This window comes from Thermobia domestica, chromosome 6 (genome assembly GCF_964235325.1).
Source record: "Thermobia domestica chromosome 6, izTheDome1.hap1.1, whole genome shotgun sequence".
NCBI classification, from domain to species: domain Eukaryota; kingdom Metazoa; phylum Arthropoda; class Insecta; order Zygentoma; family Lepismatidae; genus Thermobia; species Thermobia domestica.
The window spans coordinates 76,007,570-76,028,135 of record NC_137459.1 but is presented as its reverse complement, the minus strand read 5'-3'; the positions used below and the strand labels follow the sequence as shown (position 1 = coordinate 76,028,135).

Genomic DNA, 20,566 nt, shown 5'->3' with positions numbered 1-20,566 from the left:
ATATCCTCGCAGACCATTTGAACGCTCAAAATGTAAGTTTTAAAACCACGTAGTTTTATTCCGTTACACTCAATAAAACATCTACAGCAAACGTAAATTGAGGACCTTGGAACTCAAGGAGTCTAATTGGCTTTTGAAATAAAGTTTATTTATACCCAGGAAATGGACTGTCCAGAGTGAAATGTATAAATTGGGAGGTGAACCATGACGCAATCCACTCATCGATAGACCCGCGAGTGGACTGCGATGTGGTTCACCTTCAGGAGAGTCCTTTTCTGAACATAAATAAACCTTATTGGAAAAGTCATGCACAACTTAGACCGTTTTTATTTTGGGGCCCTCAACTGAGCTGTCTGAAATCAGTGACCTAAATGCCTTTTCAAGCTATCAGCAACCATGACTGAATTATGTAGCTTTTTATGATTCGCGATAAATTAACATTTTTGGAAACATGGGTAGATAAAATCACATGAAAAGGTTAAGTAAAAATGTGGTAATCTACCCTTTTTGTGGCATCTGACCTGCTGGGTTTTTAAAGTTTTACACGTAGTTGTTGGCAGCTCGAAAATGCAGTTACGGTAGTTCACTTTGGTTTCAGAAATCTTAATTACTATTGATGCAATGCCATATACATATGAATGGCATTCAACTTTTATCGCTTTGATCTCTTTACATGACAAGAAACAAGGACATTCTTACCTTACACCAGGAGTCTTTTCAGTTCTGCACTATCATGACAGAGTTTGTTAATTTTGGCATCATATTCACTTTACTCAGTATATCCCTTTCACACTGCGTTAACAGAAACGATTCAAGGTTTTCACCGAGATTAGCCCTTAGTACAGATTTAATAATCTTGAGTTTGGAAAACGCTCGTTCACAACTTACTTGTGTAAGAGGAATCGTAAAGAGGAACTTGTACACTTTAAAGAGCTCTGTGTAACACAAGAAATACATGCATATTCATATATAATACCAGTCACTTCTGCTTCCAAAATATATCGAATTACTATTACACACTGGTCAAAAATAGACACATCCACTGTCGCATCCATTAGTACGGAAAATTGGTTAGCTTTTCTAATTTCATGACAAATAATGTTCTGCATCTCTTTCTTAATTAGTACGGATATTTTTTCTATTGAACTCTTGCTTAAAAATGTTATTTGTTTTTCCCTTCAACTTCCTTTGCCGTCCACTTTTATTCTATTGCTTTGCTTTGCTCAGTAACTTTCTTCAAATGATTGTTCAAAGTATGATCGTAGTCACTAAGAAGAACAATGATTTCTAGAAAGTACCCATGGTTGACATCTGGATCATCTAAGCTGCATGCACCCCCTTCTTTCCCTCGGAAAGCAGGACCTTGTTTTCCTATTAATTTAATCACATTTGAAAACGATCAAGAGGCACTTCACAATCTTCGACCCAAAACCCGTTGCTACTAGGGGCGTAACCCATTCATTGAGGAGGGCGCATTGGCCCGCGAGTCGGTAGGCCGGCAGGACAGTCTGACGCTGCTAATAAGAAACATACATAACATGTAATGAAAATTAACATCAATATTTCATTTGTGTATAAAGTATCCACAAATTTGATTGTTGTTGTTGGATTGGGGCTTACCGTCCCTTTCAGCATCTAGCCTATGTATGAGACATGGACGTACAGCTTCTTTTGGGATCCAAACCACATGAACTTTAATCGGAAATCTAACTTGAGTATCCACAATTTGAGAAGCAATAAAACTCATCAGAATAAACTTAAGTATGGCTACGCGAATACTGTCAATACGGCATGTGATCACCTCAGGCAGACAAATAAGTAATCAGTTCCTGAAGGATACGGAACTACTTTTGTAAGAAAGCTTTTTCTCAAGTCAGAAAAGGTTCGTAGTAGTGGTGGGTTATGCAGCACAGTTCTTTACCCAAGAACATCCGAAACATGCTCGATATGATTGCGATCCGACGAGCGTGCTGTTTAGTCAATTCGGAAAATGTCTTCTTTTTCCGGAAATGCAGACGGTAAATGTGTGAGCGATGTGGATATGCATTATAATCTATGAACATGAACTGCGTACTAAAAACTCCACATATGGACGCAGCATATAGTTATAAAATTCTGTGTTGTCGAAGTTCAATAGAGATACATTTTTCCATCCATCATGACACTAGTTCATACCATAATGGAATCACTGTCACAGAAAGGTCTCTGAATGATAAATTTAGGATGATATTTCATTTCTGGCTCTCGTCACTTGAGTTGCCTTTCAGAATCACACGATAGGCTGAAGCAAGATTCATCTGAGAACATTATTTGCCGCCATTAGTTCGCTCCCATCTTAGATGTTCCTATTAACATGTGTATCGCTTACGTTTGTGATACGCCATTAATTCCACACACAATAACTTTCTGGCGTAGGGTTCCGCTTTATTTAGATCTCTTAACACGTCGCCCTGTTGCATGGAAAAGATTGTTTCCAAGGTGAGAATGTGAACACTAAGGTTATATCTTGCAGTGATAGACAAACCTTCCGTCTTTTGCAGAAGTCTCCTTCGGACAGCCTTGTGCGCGACGTCTGATAACAGTAGAACCATGTTGGAAGCAATGCCATAACCTTTTATCCACATTGAATTCCCTGGCCCTTCCGCCTGAAGGCGACCCAGTTCCCTCTTTCATTGTTCGACCGTGCTTAACGTCACTCAATTGAAATCTACAGTTCGTTTCAAGACGACCGCAATCATACCACCCGCACTACATTTTTTTTTTTTTTTTTTTTTTTTTTGCATGGATTAGATGATAATATGCCGTCGGGTGTGATGGTAAGAATGGGCGATAAAGCACACATTTGAATGGCAATTGTTGTTTATGTTCATACCTGATATCCGTGTGGTATATTATTAAATGGTTTTCTTACCATAACATGTTTAGGAAATGGAATGCTAGGTAATAGTGATCTTAACAGGTACCCGTTGAATATCCCAAATATGTTGTGCAATATTGGCTCTAGTAGCATGTATAACTGCCCAAAGTGGCCACAGAAGCAGCTGTTCAAGCATAGTCGGTTGTACAGATACGGAATGTCTGATGTATATGGTGTCCCACGTTCACTGTAGATCTTGGCTTAGTTGGACGGTGATGGTTGTTTGAGCCCAGCTCGCGGCATGTTATACACTTGCTCCATACGACTTAGGTCCGCAGGATAGAAGAGAGATATCGAGTAGAGTAAGCTGAGTGTTCTAGCGATGTGCGTGCGGGCATTATCCTGCTGGAAAATGGGACTCCACAAAATGTCTAGGTAATGTCGAAGGACAGAGTTGACGATATCATGAATGTACGATGTACTAGTAATACACCCCTTACTAAGGGGTGAATGGTATATGTAGTTTATTCCCCCCAGCCCCACCAGAATCTGAGGTAGGGAGTCCTGATCGCCACTTTGTTTGAGAGAGAAACAACACTTTTATTGCCGAATAATACCCCCTCCATTCGCCTTGCTATTACAGCCTCTTACAACATCATCGAAGACGTTCTCACTAAGGAAGCCAGGAATATACATCTACGTCTAATAAACGATTATTTAGTGTTCATGCGCACAGAATGGAGGGGGGGGGCACGGTAGTTGCACTGGCGGTCGCCGTCCTACGGGTTAGGGCTCTTAAAATTATCCTTCTTTCTAGGCACGCTCCAGTGGGATATGTTTGAAACTGAAGGTTGGCGAAGTCTTCTGTGCGAACGCTGTGGCTCTTATCGTGTTCATTAATAGACCATTGACACATCATGACGCGCGCAAACGTCATTTCTGCTAAACGATTACCCGACTTCTCGCAAACTCACTATACGAGCATGCTCAAAGTTTTTTTAGTTGCGCAATAGGTGTTTGCTGGCGTTGTCCTGGAATTGCAGACAGATTGTAATACGTACACAACTACTGTCACCGTGTTATCCGATAACCTTGAAATACGTTGAGCATGTAAGCATTACGATTACCCACCGTCTACTGTAGCCAGCAGAGGGAGAACTTCGGACAGAGATCAGCATACAGAATCGCTGCAAATACACATTCTGTGGTGCGGATTTCATTTGAATTTTAAATGATATATACACGGTGCTTTTGTGTGTGTGTCTGCAATATATTGTTTCTCAAAAAATGCTATGTCCGTGTTCCTTTCATTTTGTACGTCCGCAAACAATGCTTTATTATTATTATTATTATTATTATTATTATTATTATTATTATTATTATTATTATTATTATTATTATGCAAGTTCTTTTTGTTTTATTCTTAACTGATTATGGTTTTATATATAAACAAAATACTTTGCATAATAATAATATAACCATACCGTACAATTGACACCATAAAATAAATTACTTGATGGAAAGTTAAAATACTGAGACAATATTCAAAGATATTCATAACACACACACACACACACAAAGTACAGATTGAACTGCTGCAGTGTTGTATAGTTCGAAACCATGGTTGCCTTTAAAGTATTGGTCCAAGAATAGGACCAGTTTACATCTTGCGAAGTAGAAGATATTTTATGGTGGCTAGCGAAAAACAAAACAAAAAATACAAGTGGCGGGAAGTATCATGCGAACAGGAGTTAGAAATAAAGCTTAAATATATTGAAAAACTAGTTTGAAAATGTGAGGTCTTGTTTAGTCTGTGGCGACACCCAAGTATTAAATCTAAAATATGTAGTTCTTTCTTTTTCTTTCTTTTCGATTAGCACGTTCACTTCATCAAATCAAGGTCCAAGCAAACGACAAGCTACGGTAAAATGTATACTCATTTGTTGGATACTAATATAATTATTACTTCAGTAGGAGATCGGGGCCGCGGTGGCTCATGGTAGAGCTTTCACCTCAGGTGCTTGGGGTCCTGGGTTCGATCCCAGCCCCCACCAAGTGAACTTTGTGGTGGACAAACCGTGTACGTGGGTTTCCTCGGAGTTCTCCCGTCCCCCCCCCCCTTCCCTACTTTCTTCATTCCACCCTTTCTTTCATTTCTCCTCATCACCGTCTCTTTTAGCCTAGCCGGCATAACGTGGGACGTAAAACCCAAAGATTTCATTTTCAGTAGAAGATCAAAATAAGTTACAGCCAAAGCAAGAGAGTTCATTTTTTTTTTCCTATATGACAGAGTTTCTTCCACTGTGTATAAGTGTGTAAACCCACCATAGTACCCGAACAAGATAGACTTCAAATATCTAATACTGTGCTAGATTAAATCACTCAAATATTGTTGCATAACTCTTAAATGTACTGTTAAGTCAACATAGATGGTGGGTGACGATTTTTTCTGAATCTGATTGTAGTATTTACTGAACAATATTTTTGCACGTACTCGTTTAACGACAGAAATTGATACATTTTGATTAATTAAACTTACACTTACTGCGTCTTATAAGTATCCTATATCGTTTCAGCAGATTCACTTCCATCAGCGGTAGGAAATCTAGAATGAATTATCATTGCACTTTTGTATGTGCAGAATTAATGACGAATGAGGTAATAAATCTTAATAAACAGGATTGTTGTTCTTCAAAAACTTCAAGAGCAATAGGGCTTCCTGTAAAAACTCAAATACGAGAACTACAACTATTATGAGATTCACAAAGAGAAACACGATTTTTTGATACAATACACACTTGTTGCGGTAAATTTCACTTGAGCAAAATTTTCTGAATCAATTATTGATGCCGGAAGACTACGTTGATCATTAATATTTACTTCTTGTAAGCTGTGCGAACCAAAAACTGTTTTGCCAGCAAATTAGGTTGCTATTTTAGGAATATATTTGTAGCTGCAGATTGATGTAAAAAAGATTCCTTGGTTGTGTTCACTATCCGTATTCCACGTAGTTTCTGAAGAACAACAATCCTGTTTGTTAAGATTTGTTACCTTATCCTTCAACTGTGTATAGACAAAAGTATAATGATACATTATTCTGTAACGTCAGATGGTTTTTGAATAAAGGACTTCAACCTACCGATGATAGAAGCGAATCTTCCGAAACTGTATAGGAAATTTGTAAGGAGCAGCCTTTGTTTGTAACCTTTGAATTTGACTGTTCCTTTACTCATCATATCATGTATGTTTTCCAGTTGTATCAGTTCCTGTATAGTATGGAGCCTGATGATAAGGTTATAGTGTTTGTTGGCAAGAAGGCTCGTGCCGATGACATATCCAGTGAGCTTGGTCTAAGCAGAATTGATTGTCAGTGTATGCATGGAAGTAGAGACCAAGCTGATCGAGAGCAGGTAAGGATTGATTCACGTTGAGAGTATAATCATGTGATTGATTTTGCAGTAAAAGTGTCTTTATTTAAACTTCTGATCGTGACGTTTTATCGTTTAGGTGTAGAACTCAGTATGTTTCGCTGTTGCTATTAATCTTAACTATATACGTATAAACTACATGAGCTGACATAAATTGAAAGGGTACTTCCGGTTGACGTGGGAAGTTGAAATTTGGCATGATTGTAGCTTCCCAGGACTAACCGACAGTAAAATTGCCAAAAGTGAATATTTTTAATTTTTAGGGGGTCTAAAGGAGGGATAAAGTATTTTCCCATGTTATTTAAGTGGACCTTTTTTCGACCTATAATCTCATGTTTTAGGTACTTGGAATTGGAATAAAAACTTGAAATTCGGTATGCCTGTACGTTTTCGTAATCGTTAACTAAGTAAATAAGTAAAAATAAACATTTCCAACTGTAGAGTGGTTTTATGGGGAACTGAAAAATCTTTCCCATGTTATTAATATGGGACACCTTTTACACCCTCAAATTATTGGGCACTTCTATAGGGCTACAATGATTAAATTTGGCATGATTGTAGTTTTTTGGGACTAACCGTCAGAAAAATTGCCAAAAGTGAATATTTTTAATTTTTAGGGGAGATGAAGAAATTCCCCATGTTATTTAAGTGGGCCTTTCTTTGGACCTATAATCTCATATTTTAGGTACTTAGATTTGGAATAAAAACTTGAAATTTTGTATGCTTATACGTTTTCGTTAGCGTTAACTAAGTAAATTGCTAAATATAAAAATTTTCAACTGTAGAGTGGTTTTATGGGGAACTGAAAAATCTTTCCCATGTTATTTATATAGGACATCTTCTACACCCCAAAATGTTTAGGCACTTCCGGCAGGATTAGAATGATGGAATTTCACATGGTTGTAGCCTTTTGGGACTAACATACAGAAAAATTGCCAAAAGTGAATATTTTTAATTTTTAAGGGGTCTAAAGGGGGGATGAAGAAATGACCATTTATTTAAATAGGCTTTCTTTTGGGATACAAAATCTTATATTTTAGATAATTGAAATAAAAAAAAAAAAAACGTTGAAATTCGGTAGAAATGTGGTTTTAAGAGGTGCGAGGCCGTAGGTTGAGCAAAAGGGGTGGGGTTGGGGGTGAAGTCACCAGCTGCGCCAAATTCAGGAAATATGAAGAGCAAGTGCACAAAATTCACTCCTGATGCGAAGGCTGATGCCAGGCTGTAGGTCAAGCAAATACGGGGGTCTGGGTGCGGAGCCCCCAGCTAACCAAAGGCTAGTCTCTATATAAAATATAATATTCATGTTCTTCTTTCTCGTATAGAGAATCAATATATGAAGGATATTCGTGAATTGCATTATATAGAATTTCAAATCTGTAAAGTGTATGTAAAAGGTTAACTTTCTAGGAAAGTGAAATTTCAAAAAGTGCAAATAAAAACTACATTTGTGATCGATATAATATCTGTTTAAAAAAAAAAAAAAAAAAAACTTCCGTGCGACGGAACCTCAACATAATAAAAATATAATACAAATAGAAAAAGAGCGATAAGGAAGCCCTCTATGACATAGCTAAATAACAACAAACAATGCATTGAATGTATGATAATATTATAAAATGAGAAGCAAGTCCTGTATGGCATAGCTAAATTATAATAAATTTCGTTTAATGTAACATTTTACAGTACACGCAACGATATTAGCAGTTGCTAGTAAGAAAATAATTTTGTAATATTTGTTCTAGATGTATATTTCTAGATACAATTCTGGCATAAAACGAACATATTCTCCCAGCAAACGTTATTATGCATAGTATAGGGTCTGGCAAAATTACCTCCCATATTTGGACAGGGCGCTATGTAAGTTGTGGTGGAGATACGGCTACGGAGAGGCTATCGATCGATACCGATATACACGATGGACCATAACAACGCCGGTAAGTGTGGCGCGTGTGAGAACGTCCATCCAGCAATCTTCAAAGCCTTCAGCGCTTAAACAAGTTGGCCAGGCAATTTTTGCTCAGTGCAGAAACTGTTGCTTTAAAGTTTGACGCCGAAAGTTGAATATTTTTTTCTATCCGGAACAGAAACATGTCAGCCAAGTCCGAACCGAATGCGAAATCCCACTGAGTAGTAATTCCAGAAACTCCATGATAATTATACTCCTCCACAAACGCACGATCCTCACCACGCCACGCCATTGAGACTACAGAAAATGGCACGTATACCGCTATCGATCAATACCACCTCCGCCGCTGTATTTCCACCATAATTCACACAGCGTCCTCTCCAAATACTGGAGGTCTTTTTGCATGACCTGCACTTGCAATATAGTACTTTAGTTTGTCTTCCTCTTGAGTGTCGACGTATAAACACTATTTTTTTTCTTCAATGCGCTGAGTTCTGCAGGCTTATTTGTATGAATTTATATTTCATATCTTCCAAGATTTGCTTTTGTAAGTTTCACTTTTTTTTACTTCTTTTTAGTATCAGTCGGTATATCATGTGGTATCTGATTGTTAACATCCTTTGTCCTTGTATTTTACATTACACTATGGATTATGAGGGGCCGCGGTGGCTCAGTTGTAGAACGTTCACCTCTGGTGCATGGAGTCCCGGGTTCAAACCCTGCTCCCGCCCAGTGAACTTTGTGGTGGATAAACACCGTGTGCGTGGGTTTCCTCGGATTTCTCCCATTTCCTCCCACTTTCTTCATTCCTCCCTTTCATTCATTCCTCATCATCACCGTCTCCTTTAGCTTAGCCGGCATAATCGACGTAAAACTCAAAAATTTTATATACTATGGATTATGAGAAGAAAAACAAAAAGAAAACTCATGGTAGTAATATAGAGACTGTAAGGATGCTGTAGTCACCTTGTTTGTATCTTCTAGGATCATTTTCGCATTAGTCTTTAATATAAAACTGAAATTTTTGTTAGTTTGTCCCGTGCACAAATCTACACCGTTGACTCGTTTCAACAGAGTTTCGAAGCATAGTTCCTACTTAAAACCTTTTTTTTTTTCTTTCTTAATTATGTTTGATTAAAATGCTTCCTGCCAAAGGGAAGTGAGGAATGTTAAAAATTCATACCAAAAATCTTATATCTCAGTTTATTATTGAAATGAAACCAGGTACATGAACTCTTCAATTAAATTTCTCGGAGTCGTGTCCTAGGGTTTTCGAAAATTCCGCTTCTGAGGAGGGGAAAGGAGACAGTGTCTGTATTTTAACTTCCCATTTTGTATTCATAAAATTGAGAAAGTAAGGAAACTTAAACCGTTTACAATGATATTTAAAAATAGTTAGCGCTAAAGTTGATCTTGGTTTCTATCATTCACCTTAATTGAATCCTTATCCGAAAAGGATGGAATGTGTTCAAATTTTTCACAAAAAAAATAAATAATAATAATAATAATAATAATAATAAATAAATAAATAAAAAATAAACGCTCCACTGATCGAAATGCACTTTTGAATACATTTAACCGTTATCCACCATTTTCTTGGCATACTTGTAGAAAGTGTGCGAATTAGGTTATTGATACTAGGCGGAAAGACGAGGATTAATAAGAGGTTTGAAGTTGTGAACCGGTAGAGATGCATCATTTTTTTTTTCTTTAGGGGTATCAAACGTGATCGAGGGGCAAATCCTTCTCAGCCCATCTCTCCGTAATTCATGCCCTACTTGTAGGTAACTGTAGGGAAAAGACCATAGGCTACTTAAAACTTTAGCTAGTGCGGTTTACTACTTCCGTTTTATTAATTTTCTCGAAAACTGCTCCAACGGATTAAACTAGAAATATGAACTGTTAGGTAAAAGAGGTACAACTCTTTATATTTGCCCGAGCAACGCTGGATATTTCATTAGATAGTAGTAATATACATTTTATTATTATTATTATTATTATTTACATGAATATGGCCGAAAATGCGAATAGAGTAAACTCTCAGTATTCCTTTCTTTTCGAAATAATCACATATAAAGAAGACGTGTTTTAACACGAAAAACAAGGAACTGTTGGCCACTTTTTTGTGCGTGAAAAGTAAACCAACAAAGTTGTAAGTACGGAAGACTACTGTTTATTAAGTGATAATTGTATGCGTAGGCCCTCTACTGTAAATAAAAAATGTTCAAAAGCATTTTCGTCTTGATTTGTGTCCTTTCTCGGACATTTTGAGGATTATTTGCCGCTTCTGCCCCACCTAGTTCTACAGATAATCATGAGTTTACTTATATTTTCGTCTAATGAAAAATACGCGCTAGAGCTCCCTCTTGGGGAAGCGGTTAGCGTATGCACCTTGAGCGTGGGAGACCCGGGTTCAGTTTCCAGCGGGAGCTCATGTGCTTCTGATTCCAAATTAAGCTGTAGGTCTACGTTTTATATAGCCTCGCCTCTTAAAGAGACTCTAAAAACCAAAAGCAAATAAAAATAAAATCACACGCTGCAAAGAAGTACCTAGAAAAATGATTTATGTATCAAGAAGATGGAAGAATAATATAAAGCGAACTATTAGGGAAGTAGATCAGTGAAAACAATTGTTGTTGTTTTGCGTTAATATAGGATATTGAAGAGACCATAGCCTAGCATAGGATAGGATCCACTAGTAAAGGTTTTGTGCGTCATGATTTTTTAATTTTTTTTTTTTTTTTTTAATCCACATAGTACGTGCATACATCTTGATGTGTTTGAGTAGAAGAAAATGCTTATAACCCATTCTTGAAATAGATGTTGAGTACAAGTAATAACATAATGTTTTTGTAGTTATATCATGTTGATATTTTCTTGTAAATTCTTATATAGATAAGTACACAACGAATCATAAGAAAGCTAGTTGTGTGTGTTCAAAGTATAACAGGCTTGTATGTAGCGAGGAGTGTCAGAATTGAAGATACAATATTTAAATTATTTCAGCACAATTATTATTAATAATATTTGAATTATTTCGGTACAACTGTTATCAGCATTAAACTTCACAGAATAATCAGTGTACAGTAAAGGAAAAGATGAAAATAGTACAAAACAGTAGAAAGATTATGAAAGAGCTAAATATTATATTACTGTCCATATTCAAAGAAAATTGAACACTGACTGAAAGAAGGACGTTGAAGAAAACTACATCTTAATACTTGGGCTTTCAAGAAAGGTTTCTGAGGGACGAATAATATACACTTACGTTCGTTGGAGTCATGTCAAAGGTTAAGTGGTACATAGTTTCTAGGTACAAGGTGAATGATGATTTATTATTATTATTATTATTATTTTACGTTTATACAGAACTTGCGTTTGCTATGTTCTTTTGACATACGCTTCTATAATCTAAAGGATAGTTTGTTTTGCATAGTGTTTTTAGCAAATAATTTTTACTTACCTTAATTTTTTTAGGCGTTAGAAGATCTAAAAACTGGTGATGTTCGTATACTAATTGCAACTGATGTAGCGTCTCGAGGAATAGATATAGCAGATATCACGTAAGTACATATTTTGTTCGTTTTTTTTCTTTCTTCTATATATATATGATATATAATAATTCTTCATTAGATGTAATCTGTTCTTAAATTATTACTATTATGGTTATTATTCGTCGATTACATAGTACTAGTAGCAGAAGACTATGACGAATAAATGTAAAAGACAGTCAACAAGAGAACAGGAGGATTTTTTGATTGAATTTTAACGTCATTTTTCAGACCAACGTTGAGAGGGGATCTACTGCATGAAATGGAATTCAAACCATTATACTTGTTTGTATTTGAGGTAAGAACCCTTACCAGGAACCGAATCCAGGACTACGTGCACACACGTTAATGTATGATCACATAGAAAGATGATGATACAACTTAAGTATATACATAAAAGAGAAAATAGTTATGTGTAAACGTACTTGAGAAATGTGGTTGTTTATAATATAATGAATTCAAGAGATGTGATAATACAAATAGCTCAAGTACAGCAAGCATTCTACGCGAAGATACAGCTATAAACGTCCAAACACATTTCGACGGGAATACAGAAACGCCTCATTAATGCTTTTATTTTGAGGTGAGGTGATTTTAGTTTAGCGTCCCGTTCAGCAGCGAGGCTATATGAGACGTGGACCTACTGATTAACGTGGAATACGAACCACATGAGCTCCCGCCGGGAATCAAACCCGGGTCTCCCTCGCCAAAGGCGCTTTTATTTTGAGTATTGTGAGTTCCTTGTCAGAGACACGAACACTAAATAAGGAGGAGAGAGAAAAGTTGGAAGCTTGTGAGGAGTTGCATTGGGTAGAACATCGTCACATCTTCAGGATAGAAAAGAAGATTAACGAAATTTTTAAGGAAAGAGTAACGAAAGGAGACAAATTCTAACAACCATAGTAAAGAAGTACTTATTACACAAAAATGGCCGGGAAATAGTTGTAAATGAAGAATGAGGTGAAGAAGGGAGAGAAGACCCACGCAGGAAGCAGTAGTACATGGAAATTTATCGATTTACTTTTATAGTAATGATAGAATGCATTGTGACATTAATGATGAATAGAAGATATTGTGATAATCTTTGTTTCACGTATTTAGTTGAATCATTATCCAATATACTCAGACAATTATTTGCAGAAAGTAATAAAACACTATTTCAAAACACAAGTAAAGCTAATATATTACTAGTAGGAAACACGCCAGGGGGGCGCGGTGGCTCAGTGGTAGAGCGTTCACCTCCGGTGCATGGGGTCCCTGGTTCGATCCCAGCTCGCGCCGTGTGGATTTTGTGGTGGACAAACACCGTGCTCGTGGGTTTTCTCGGGGTTCTCCCGTTTCCTCCCACTTTCTTCATTCCACCATTTTACTCATCTCTCATCATCACCGTCTCCTTTTGCCTAACCGGCATAACCGTGGAACGTAAAATTTAAAGATTTCATTTCATTTCATAGGATACACGCTCTTCGCACGGGCGATTGTTTCATTTTTATATATATAACCCTCTTTTAAGTCGTAACGTCAAAGTGAAATGATAAAAACTATCCCAGGCTCGAACCTCATCTATGTTGAAAATTTGATTAAGATCGGTGTCGTGGTCAAGAGTTATTAAGTTTTATATATTTATGTCTCCCCTTCCCTTACGTTGTACCGTCCAAGTGAAATGATTAAAACCATCCCAGGCCAAATCCTTATCTATGTTGAAAATTTGATCGAGATGGGTCGGGTGGTTCAAGAAGTATAGTGTCACAAATATAGTCACTTTCATTTTTGTACATATAGATAATAGTGTTTTGCTGTTTTTCGTAAGTAATTTGTTTTCCGTACCACTTCTGGATTCCTTTGTTCAACATAAATACTACCATTCCCTACCCCCTCCACGCACACACACAGACACTTCCTACCAAACGTTCAGGCACCTGTCCCAACTCGGAACAAGTTTCGCGAATTTATTCTTTTATATCATCACAAACTCCTTGATCAGAGATGAAATGTTTATCCTTCAGGGTCTTTTCCCAAGGCACCAAAATCATGATAGTGGCATTAGAAAAGATCTTGGTTGTAAATCTGTTGATCCGTAAAAACACCGCAAACAGTGTAATGTCCATTGTTGTTTTTGTAGCATCTAAGCTTTTGTTATGGTAGAGCAAAAATTACACCTCGTAACAATTTTTCCCGCTTTTGTATTTTATGGCTCTTCGAAGTTTGGTTCACAATAACATTGACCGTTAATAATAGAACCGACCACCAACACTCCACAGTAGGTGTCCATTGACATCGAAAAATGTTGTCAAAATGTCATTTGCAAAAGTAGATGATTTTGTGCCTTCTTTGCTTGGTGACTCAGAAGTCACAATCCTTCACTTGTTCACTGCCGATGTCACCAATTTTTCTTCCTTTTTTAAAATATAGTTGAATGAGATCTATCAGGATATGCACTCACTTTGGGCAAGATGACTTTATACCCGAAAATTTGATAGGAGATAAAATTTTCTAGGAAATTAATACCCCCTCCCCAGCTGTCGGTTCCCGGTTGGTTCAAAGTAAGTCAAATGTTGGATTATAAATTGATATTCCATGTTGTCTCTTAGGGGACGTACTTACTTCAGTCAGTGTGGCTTTATATCGGAAAATTTGCTTTGGAGGAGGTAAATTTTCTTAGGAAATTATTACTCCCCTTGTTGGTTTCACGTCATTTGAAAGCAAAATCAGATTTCGTTATATTAATTAACTAGCAGCGTTCACCCCGCTTCGCTGCGGTCACCCCGGAACGCAATAAACTTTGTTACTTAGATAATTTTTACTTTTTCGCTTTCAAGTGATATGATAAAAAGCATAGAAGATTGCACTAATGTTAACATTATATCGCCTGTCATTTATGTTAACCCGCCCCGCTTCGCTGCGGTCACCCCAACCCGCCCCGCTTCGCTGCGGTCATCCCGGAACGCAATAAACTTTGTTACTTAAATAATTTTTACTTTTTCGCTTTCAAGTGATTTATAGCGCCTGTCAGTTATGTTAACCCGCCGAGTCACAGGGTCATGCGGGTTGCATATAAATACGTTTATTTTTATACCTATGATGAACTAATAACAAAGGATTTGTACGTATGGACACCTGAATGGTCAATTATCTCAAGACACTGGTAATTGAAAATTAAAGTGATATGATAAAAACCATCTAGGGTCCACATCCTAACAACCCCCCAAAAATGAAAGAAATCGGTTCAGCCGTATTAGCGTGATGAGCGGACAAAGGATTTTTTGTACGTATTGACACCTGATTGGTCAATTATCTCAAGACACTGGTAATTGAAAATTAAAGTGATATGATAAAAACCATCTAGGGTCCAAATCCTAACAACCCCCCAAAAATGAAAGAAATCGGTTCAGCCGTATTAGCGTGATGAGCGGACAAAGGATTTTGTGCGTTCTCTTTTATATATATAGATATTATTTTACATTATCTCTTAGAGACATTTATTTTGTCCCATACCCATTTTGTATCCAAAAGTGTGACCCCTTTGGCGGCTAGTGATTACTTCAAAGATATTGTTAAATTTTACGTAGTATCATTACGTGTTCTCTTTTCGGATACGCAGTCATTTGTTTGGGGGGAAGTAAAAGTTTTCTAGAAAATTATTTTCAGTTTATGGTCATTTAGAAGACGAAGTCAGATGTTACGATATGAATTAATTTTACATTATCTATTAGAAAATAAATGTATTTTGTTTTCCTATTTTCTATCTAAAAATATTTCACCCTGTTGGCTAATAGTTACTTCTTACGTGTTATGATATATTTACTGTTCCCGTATGTCCTAGGACAGGCACTCAGTTTATACTGTCATGCTTTTTATCCAACAATTTTTGAAGGTAAATTTTCAAGGAAATTATTACTCTCTTTGTCGCTTTTTGGTTACTTGGAACACAACCGATAATCCGAACCTCTGTATGCTTCTGGTTATTTCAAAGGCAAGATCAAGTGTCATGCTCTAAAGTAATATTAAATGTTAATTGTTAGAACTTTTACTCAATTTGGGGGCTCATGGTTTACTCAACAATTTGGTGAGTGTAAACATTTGTTCGGAAATTATGACTAGTTCCGTGTCGGTTTCTGGTTAACTCGAAGACAATGTCTAAATATAGAGTATTGATTAGTATCATCTTATAATATCTCTGGTATGACGTACTCACTTTGAAACCACTTAATTTCTATCCGATGATGTAGCACCCTGTAAGTTTTTGGTTACCTCAAACACCAAGTAACTTTTACGGTATTCATTAATGTAATTTAATATTTACCTTTACAGTCGCACGCATTTTGTACATACCTGGTTTCTACATATCACATTCCTGTTGTAGGAAATTACCTCCCTCTTCGGTTTCTGATTACTTCAAAGATACTGTCATACGTTAAAATACTAATTAATATAATTGAATAATATTCTTTTCGGAATGCATTTATGTCGGTTACAGTTTCTTCCCGTCAACAAATCTAACAGGAGGGGGTGGGGTTAAAATTCATAAGAAACTATTGCTCTAGATTCGTCAGTTACCAAGAAGAATAAATCAGATCAAAAGTTTTAAGTGATACCGTTTGATATCAATTCTAAGGAGACTTGCTTACTTTAGTATTTTGTTTAGCTTCTAATTATTTGATGGTGTTAAATATTTTCTAGTTATTTATTCAATGTCATTTCCGGTTACTTTAATGTCAAAGTAAAATGTATTAATTAAAACGAGTGGTAGCGAAGTTCTATCATTCTACTCCATTGGTATTTTGTGTATCTGTTAATCTTTCCATCAATCCTCTCGTCTTTTCCACGATATCCTTCGTAAAACTTATCCAATTGTAATGAAACTTGGTATGTGCCTTCTTCCCATTTGCAGAAGTAGCATTGTAGTTTGAGATTGCAATCTATTAGGAATAAGAGAGAAAAACGTATGAAAATCCGTCCATGTTAGAATTTTGCATATGCTGCTGCATTAAATAATTTTGAAATTGCATGAAATTTATTTATTGGTTATTTCAGTAATTGTTTATTAAATGTTTATATGTTGTTATTTGTAATATTTGGGTTAGTTTTCAATCATTTAAGTTGGACTACAAGCGTACAAATGTAAAACCAGGACGCCGAATCTAATTAAGGGTAAATCTCCTTTAAACTGTATTAAACGTACGACACTGAAATTGAGTTCGGGACTACAAAATGAAGTAAGCGGTCGTGCGGATTTAACGTTGCTTGATTTTTAGTATGAAAAATATTATAGTACTTAATCACGAGTAACTCAAAAACAAGGGAGACCTTAATCTAATAACCAAAAAAAGAAAGAATAATAATCTTCCAGAAGACCAACAACAGTCTTTTACAAACAAAACCAAGAGTTATAAAGACGTTATTATTATCGTTTTTGCTACAACTATAACTAAAAATATATAATTAACTATTAATAAGTAAAAATAAAAATTGACATATTAATTGAACACTGTGGGTCTTCGTTACTTTAGTTGTGTTAAATTTTGACACCTGCCTGATCCTACTTTAACTCCGCCGTATCATTTTGGAGTAGTGTTAAAATGGTAGTCGTTAAATCAGTTATTTGATATGATGTCATTTTACTAACATACTATTGGTGATGTTTTATATACAGTTGCCAAATACCTACTTTTACAAAAGAAATATTTCTTATTAAACGGACATGACTATTATGAAGAATAATGAACTGTGGTATAAATATATGACTACGAGGAACGAAATATAGTCAGCAAAGAAGAGAAACAGAGTAAACATACGAACAACAGATGGCAGCACCTCTACTAATGTAAATTGCAGTGTGTGTGTGTGCGTGGAAACTACGATATATATATATTGTATATCTGACGCAAATTCATTATTTCATAAATATATATTCATACGTGGGCTACTTTCCATACCAGTCTTCGCAAAATTTGTGGTCCGGCAACGCAAAATACTATCTTGATCAAAAAGTTCCCGGAATCACCATCGTGTGGCGCATCCAGTCACCTGATTTGGCTTTTTTCTTTTCTTGTGGGTTGCTACACCTGTCAGCGATATTCCTTCCCAATTTGAACATTGTAGTTTGCCATTTTGTGAAAGTGACGCAGTGATGAGTACATCTGTTTGGGTGCATGTTTCGATTTTTGCAATCGAGTTAATTTTACAACAACGATTGTGTATTAAATTTTGCGTTTAAAACGGATTCAATGGTGCAAAGAGTTTGGAAATGTTGGAAAAGTCTTTCGGGAACGATTATCTGAACATAACAGCGGTTTACCAGTGGCGAGCACCCGATGAGCTAAGACCAAATAAAACCAGTCGTTTTCAGTTGAAAAAGGTGATACTCACAGTTTCCATGGATTACAATGGTGTTATACATCATGAATTTTGCCAGAAAGTCAGATAGTCAACAAGATATATTGATTTGGGCGTTATGAAGAGTTTGCGTGAAGCAGTTTACCTAAAAAGAAAAGATCTCTGGACAAACAATCGTGGATTTTGCATCATGACAACGCAGCGTCGCACATTGCTATCATTATCCGCGAGTTTCTCACCAGACACGTAGCGAATACCATTTCACAGCCACCGAATTCACCGTATTTAGCTCCGTGCGACCTCGTCCTGTTTGATCGTTTAAGAAAGCATTACGGAGAACGTGTTTTAGCAGCCGAGAGAAGATAATTTGAAAATCTAAGACTGCTTTGGACATTCCGAAAATCGAGTACCACAAATGTTTTGAGAACTGGATCAAGCGCTGGCATAAGTGCGTTGCAGTCAACGGGGATTACTTCGAAGGGAATAACATCAATTTTCAGGAACAAACTTGTATTTTTAATTTTGTGAGTGAATTCCGGGAACTTTTTGATCAAGGTAGTATGCATTAAGAACTTTTGATGGTGAATCTTTGAGGAAAACTATGGAAAATAGATTATTGCAAAACACAAAATGTGGTTCACTGATATCGTATCGCAAAACCAGTATGTGATATCGAATATCATAAACAAATGTAAATTTTGCGTTGCGTTGACAAATGCCCATACGAAATGACGCAGCAGGTGGCAATACCAATCCCGTAGTACTGGTGAAAATAGATTTCTGACAGAATTACTCAAATATAAACTTTGTAATTACGCTTATTTAATACAAAATCAGAAGTCTCTATTGTACTTTTCATAGAGCGTCATGCAAAATTTCTCAGGTATTTTGTCCTATGTAAAAACGAGGTTAGTAAACTCTATACCAAGCCATAAAGGCAATGCCTTTTGAATTTACACAAAAGAAAAATATTTTAAAATAAAACAATTATGGACATTTACTCTTGTATCAAAATGAGGAATGACCGGGCACAAATTCTGGCTATTTTAATCTACAGTCTGGAACCCTGTTTGATGTCCACGAGAGATTTGATACCATAGCATAAGTCACTATGATTTATGTTACTCTTATCCTCTGTTAACGTCTTCCGGTTTGTCTCTTTCTTTTCTAGCGTCTGCCTGCCTTCACAGTTCTTTAAACGCCTGGCCACACGTACATTGTAATCACACTCTTACTGTAACTGAAAAACTTCCTTCTTTACCTCCTTGCGGCGGGCAGAAGAAGAGGAAATAGGCTCTGCTCTGTTTACTCGCTCTGTACAAGAGGAAAGTGGGATAAATTTGTTGTTTCTCACGGAAAGGAGATTGACTCGTATAGCTTCAAGGGTAAGAGAATTCCGCAGTAGGTTTTCGAGACATTAAATTTGCTTTTGGGACACGTATATATAAATAATTGAGAGAAACAATAACGCTTTCTTAATATACTTTGAAATTTCGGAATTTAATAAAACCTCTGAAATGTTACTGTAAAACGAAACATCATAATCAATAGATAATATTTAAGTATTACCCTTGTAATTCAAACAAATAATTTATTTTAAAATGCAAATAAGTAGAAAATAGCGAACTGTCGAAAATCTTAAATCTTACAAAGAGTGCATAAGAATGATTTATATTGTTCTTAATTGCCTGAAAGTCAGAATCATTGTGGATTTCAGTTAATTATCAAGACATGTAAGGTAAGTTTCAAGATAGTGTAGTAAATTTATCCTGTTTAGATTTGCAGAACTTCACACTTATTTTGGAGCTGCTTCGTGGATTTACGGCTAGCAAATGCGTCTTCGATATGGGTTATCAGAATTCACTGTTATTTAACATTGTAAGGTTTGAAATTCAGTTTTAGGTAAACAGAATTCAATAGGCAGACTAATATTTTCACAGGAAATTTTGCCCTCCCATAGTTCCTGGATAGAAAGCACGAGATCCCAAACAGTGTGTATTTCGTCAAAAATAATATTAAGTGATATTAACCCTCAAATGTATGACATGGGTCTGAGAGACCAGACATGTTAAAGAAAATGCATTGGTTCTTTTATATTTTGCATTATGACGCTAGATGTCTCTGACATCTATTAAAATATGTTCAGGACTAGCCTCACAGAAGCAATTTCTTACGTTGCCATAAATAAGAGATTTATTGACATTTTTTCATTTATACCCCGTTATATCATAACATGGGTCTTTAAGACCCGCTAAGGTTTTTTTCCCTTTATTTTGCGTAGTAACTGTTACGAAAATGTGCTCCTTCCATGTTTGTACAATTCTAATTATACGTTATTCTGATTTGGAAATGTGGTGACTCAGAAGAAGACGAAGTTGCTGTGATTGTGATTTATCAGTGTTAGTGTCTACAGATGAGTACGGTATAATATGTTTTTTGAATAATGTCTGATTTTCACTTTTGTACATTCTCAATATGCCACATG

General features: G+C 36.3%; 1 protein-coding gene across 2 annotated transcripts in view; it reads left to right on the top strand.

The window, feature by feature from the left end:
• LOC145688061 (putative ATP-dependent RNA helicase DDX43) overlaps window positions 1-20,566 on the top strand; it is a 114,585-nt gene that overhangs the window by 78,898 nt on the left and 15,121 nt on the right. For both annotated transcript variants that reach the window (XM_081761768.1, XM_081761766.1), the window contains exons 10-11: window positions 6,112-6,267; window positions 11,672-11,757. In XM_081761768.1, the coding sequence (XP_081617894.1) occupies window positions 6,112-6,267; window positions 11,672-11,757 (242 nt within the window). The remainder of the gene's footprint in view (window positions 1-6,111; window positions 6,268-11,671; window positions 11,758-20,566) is intronic.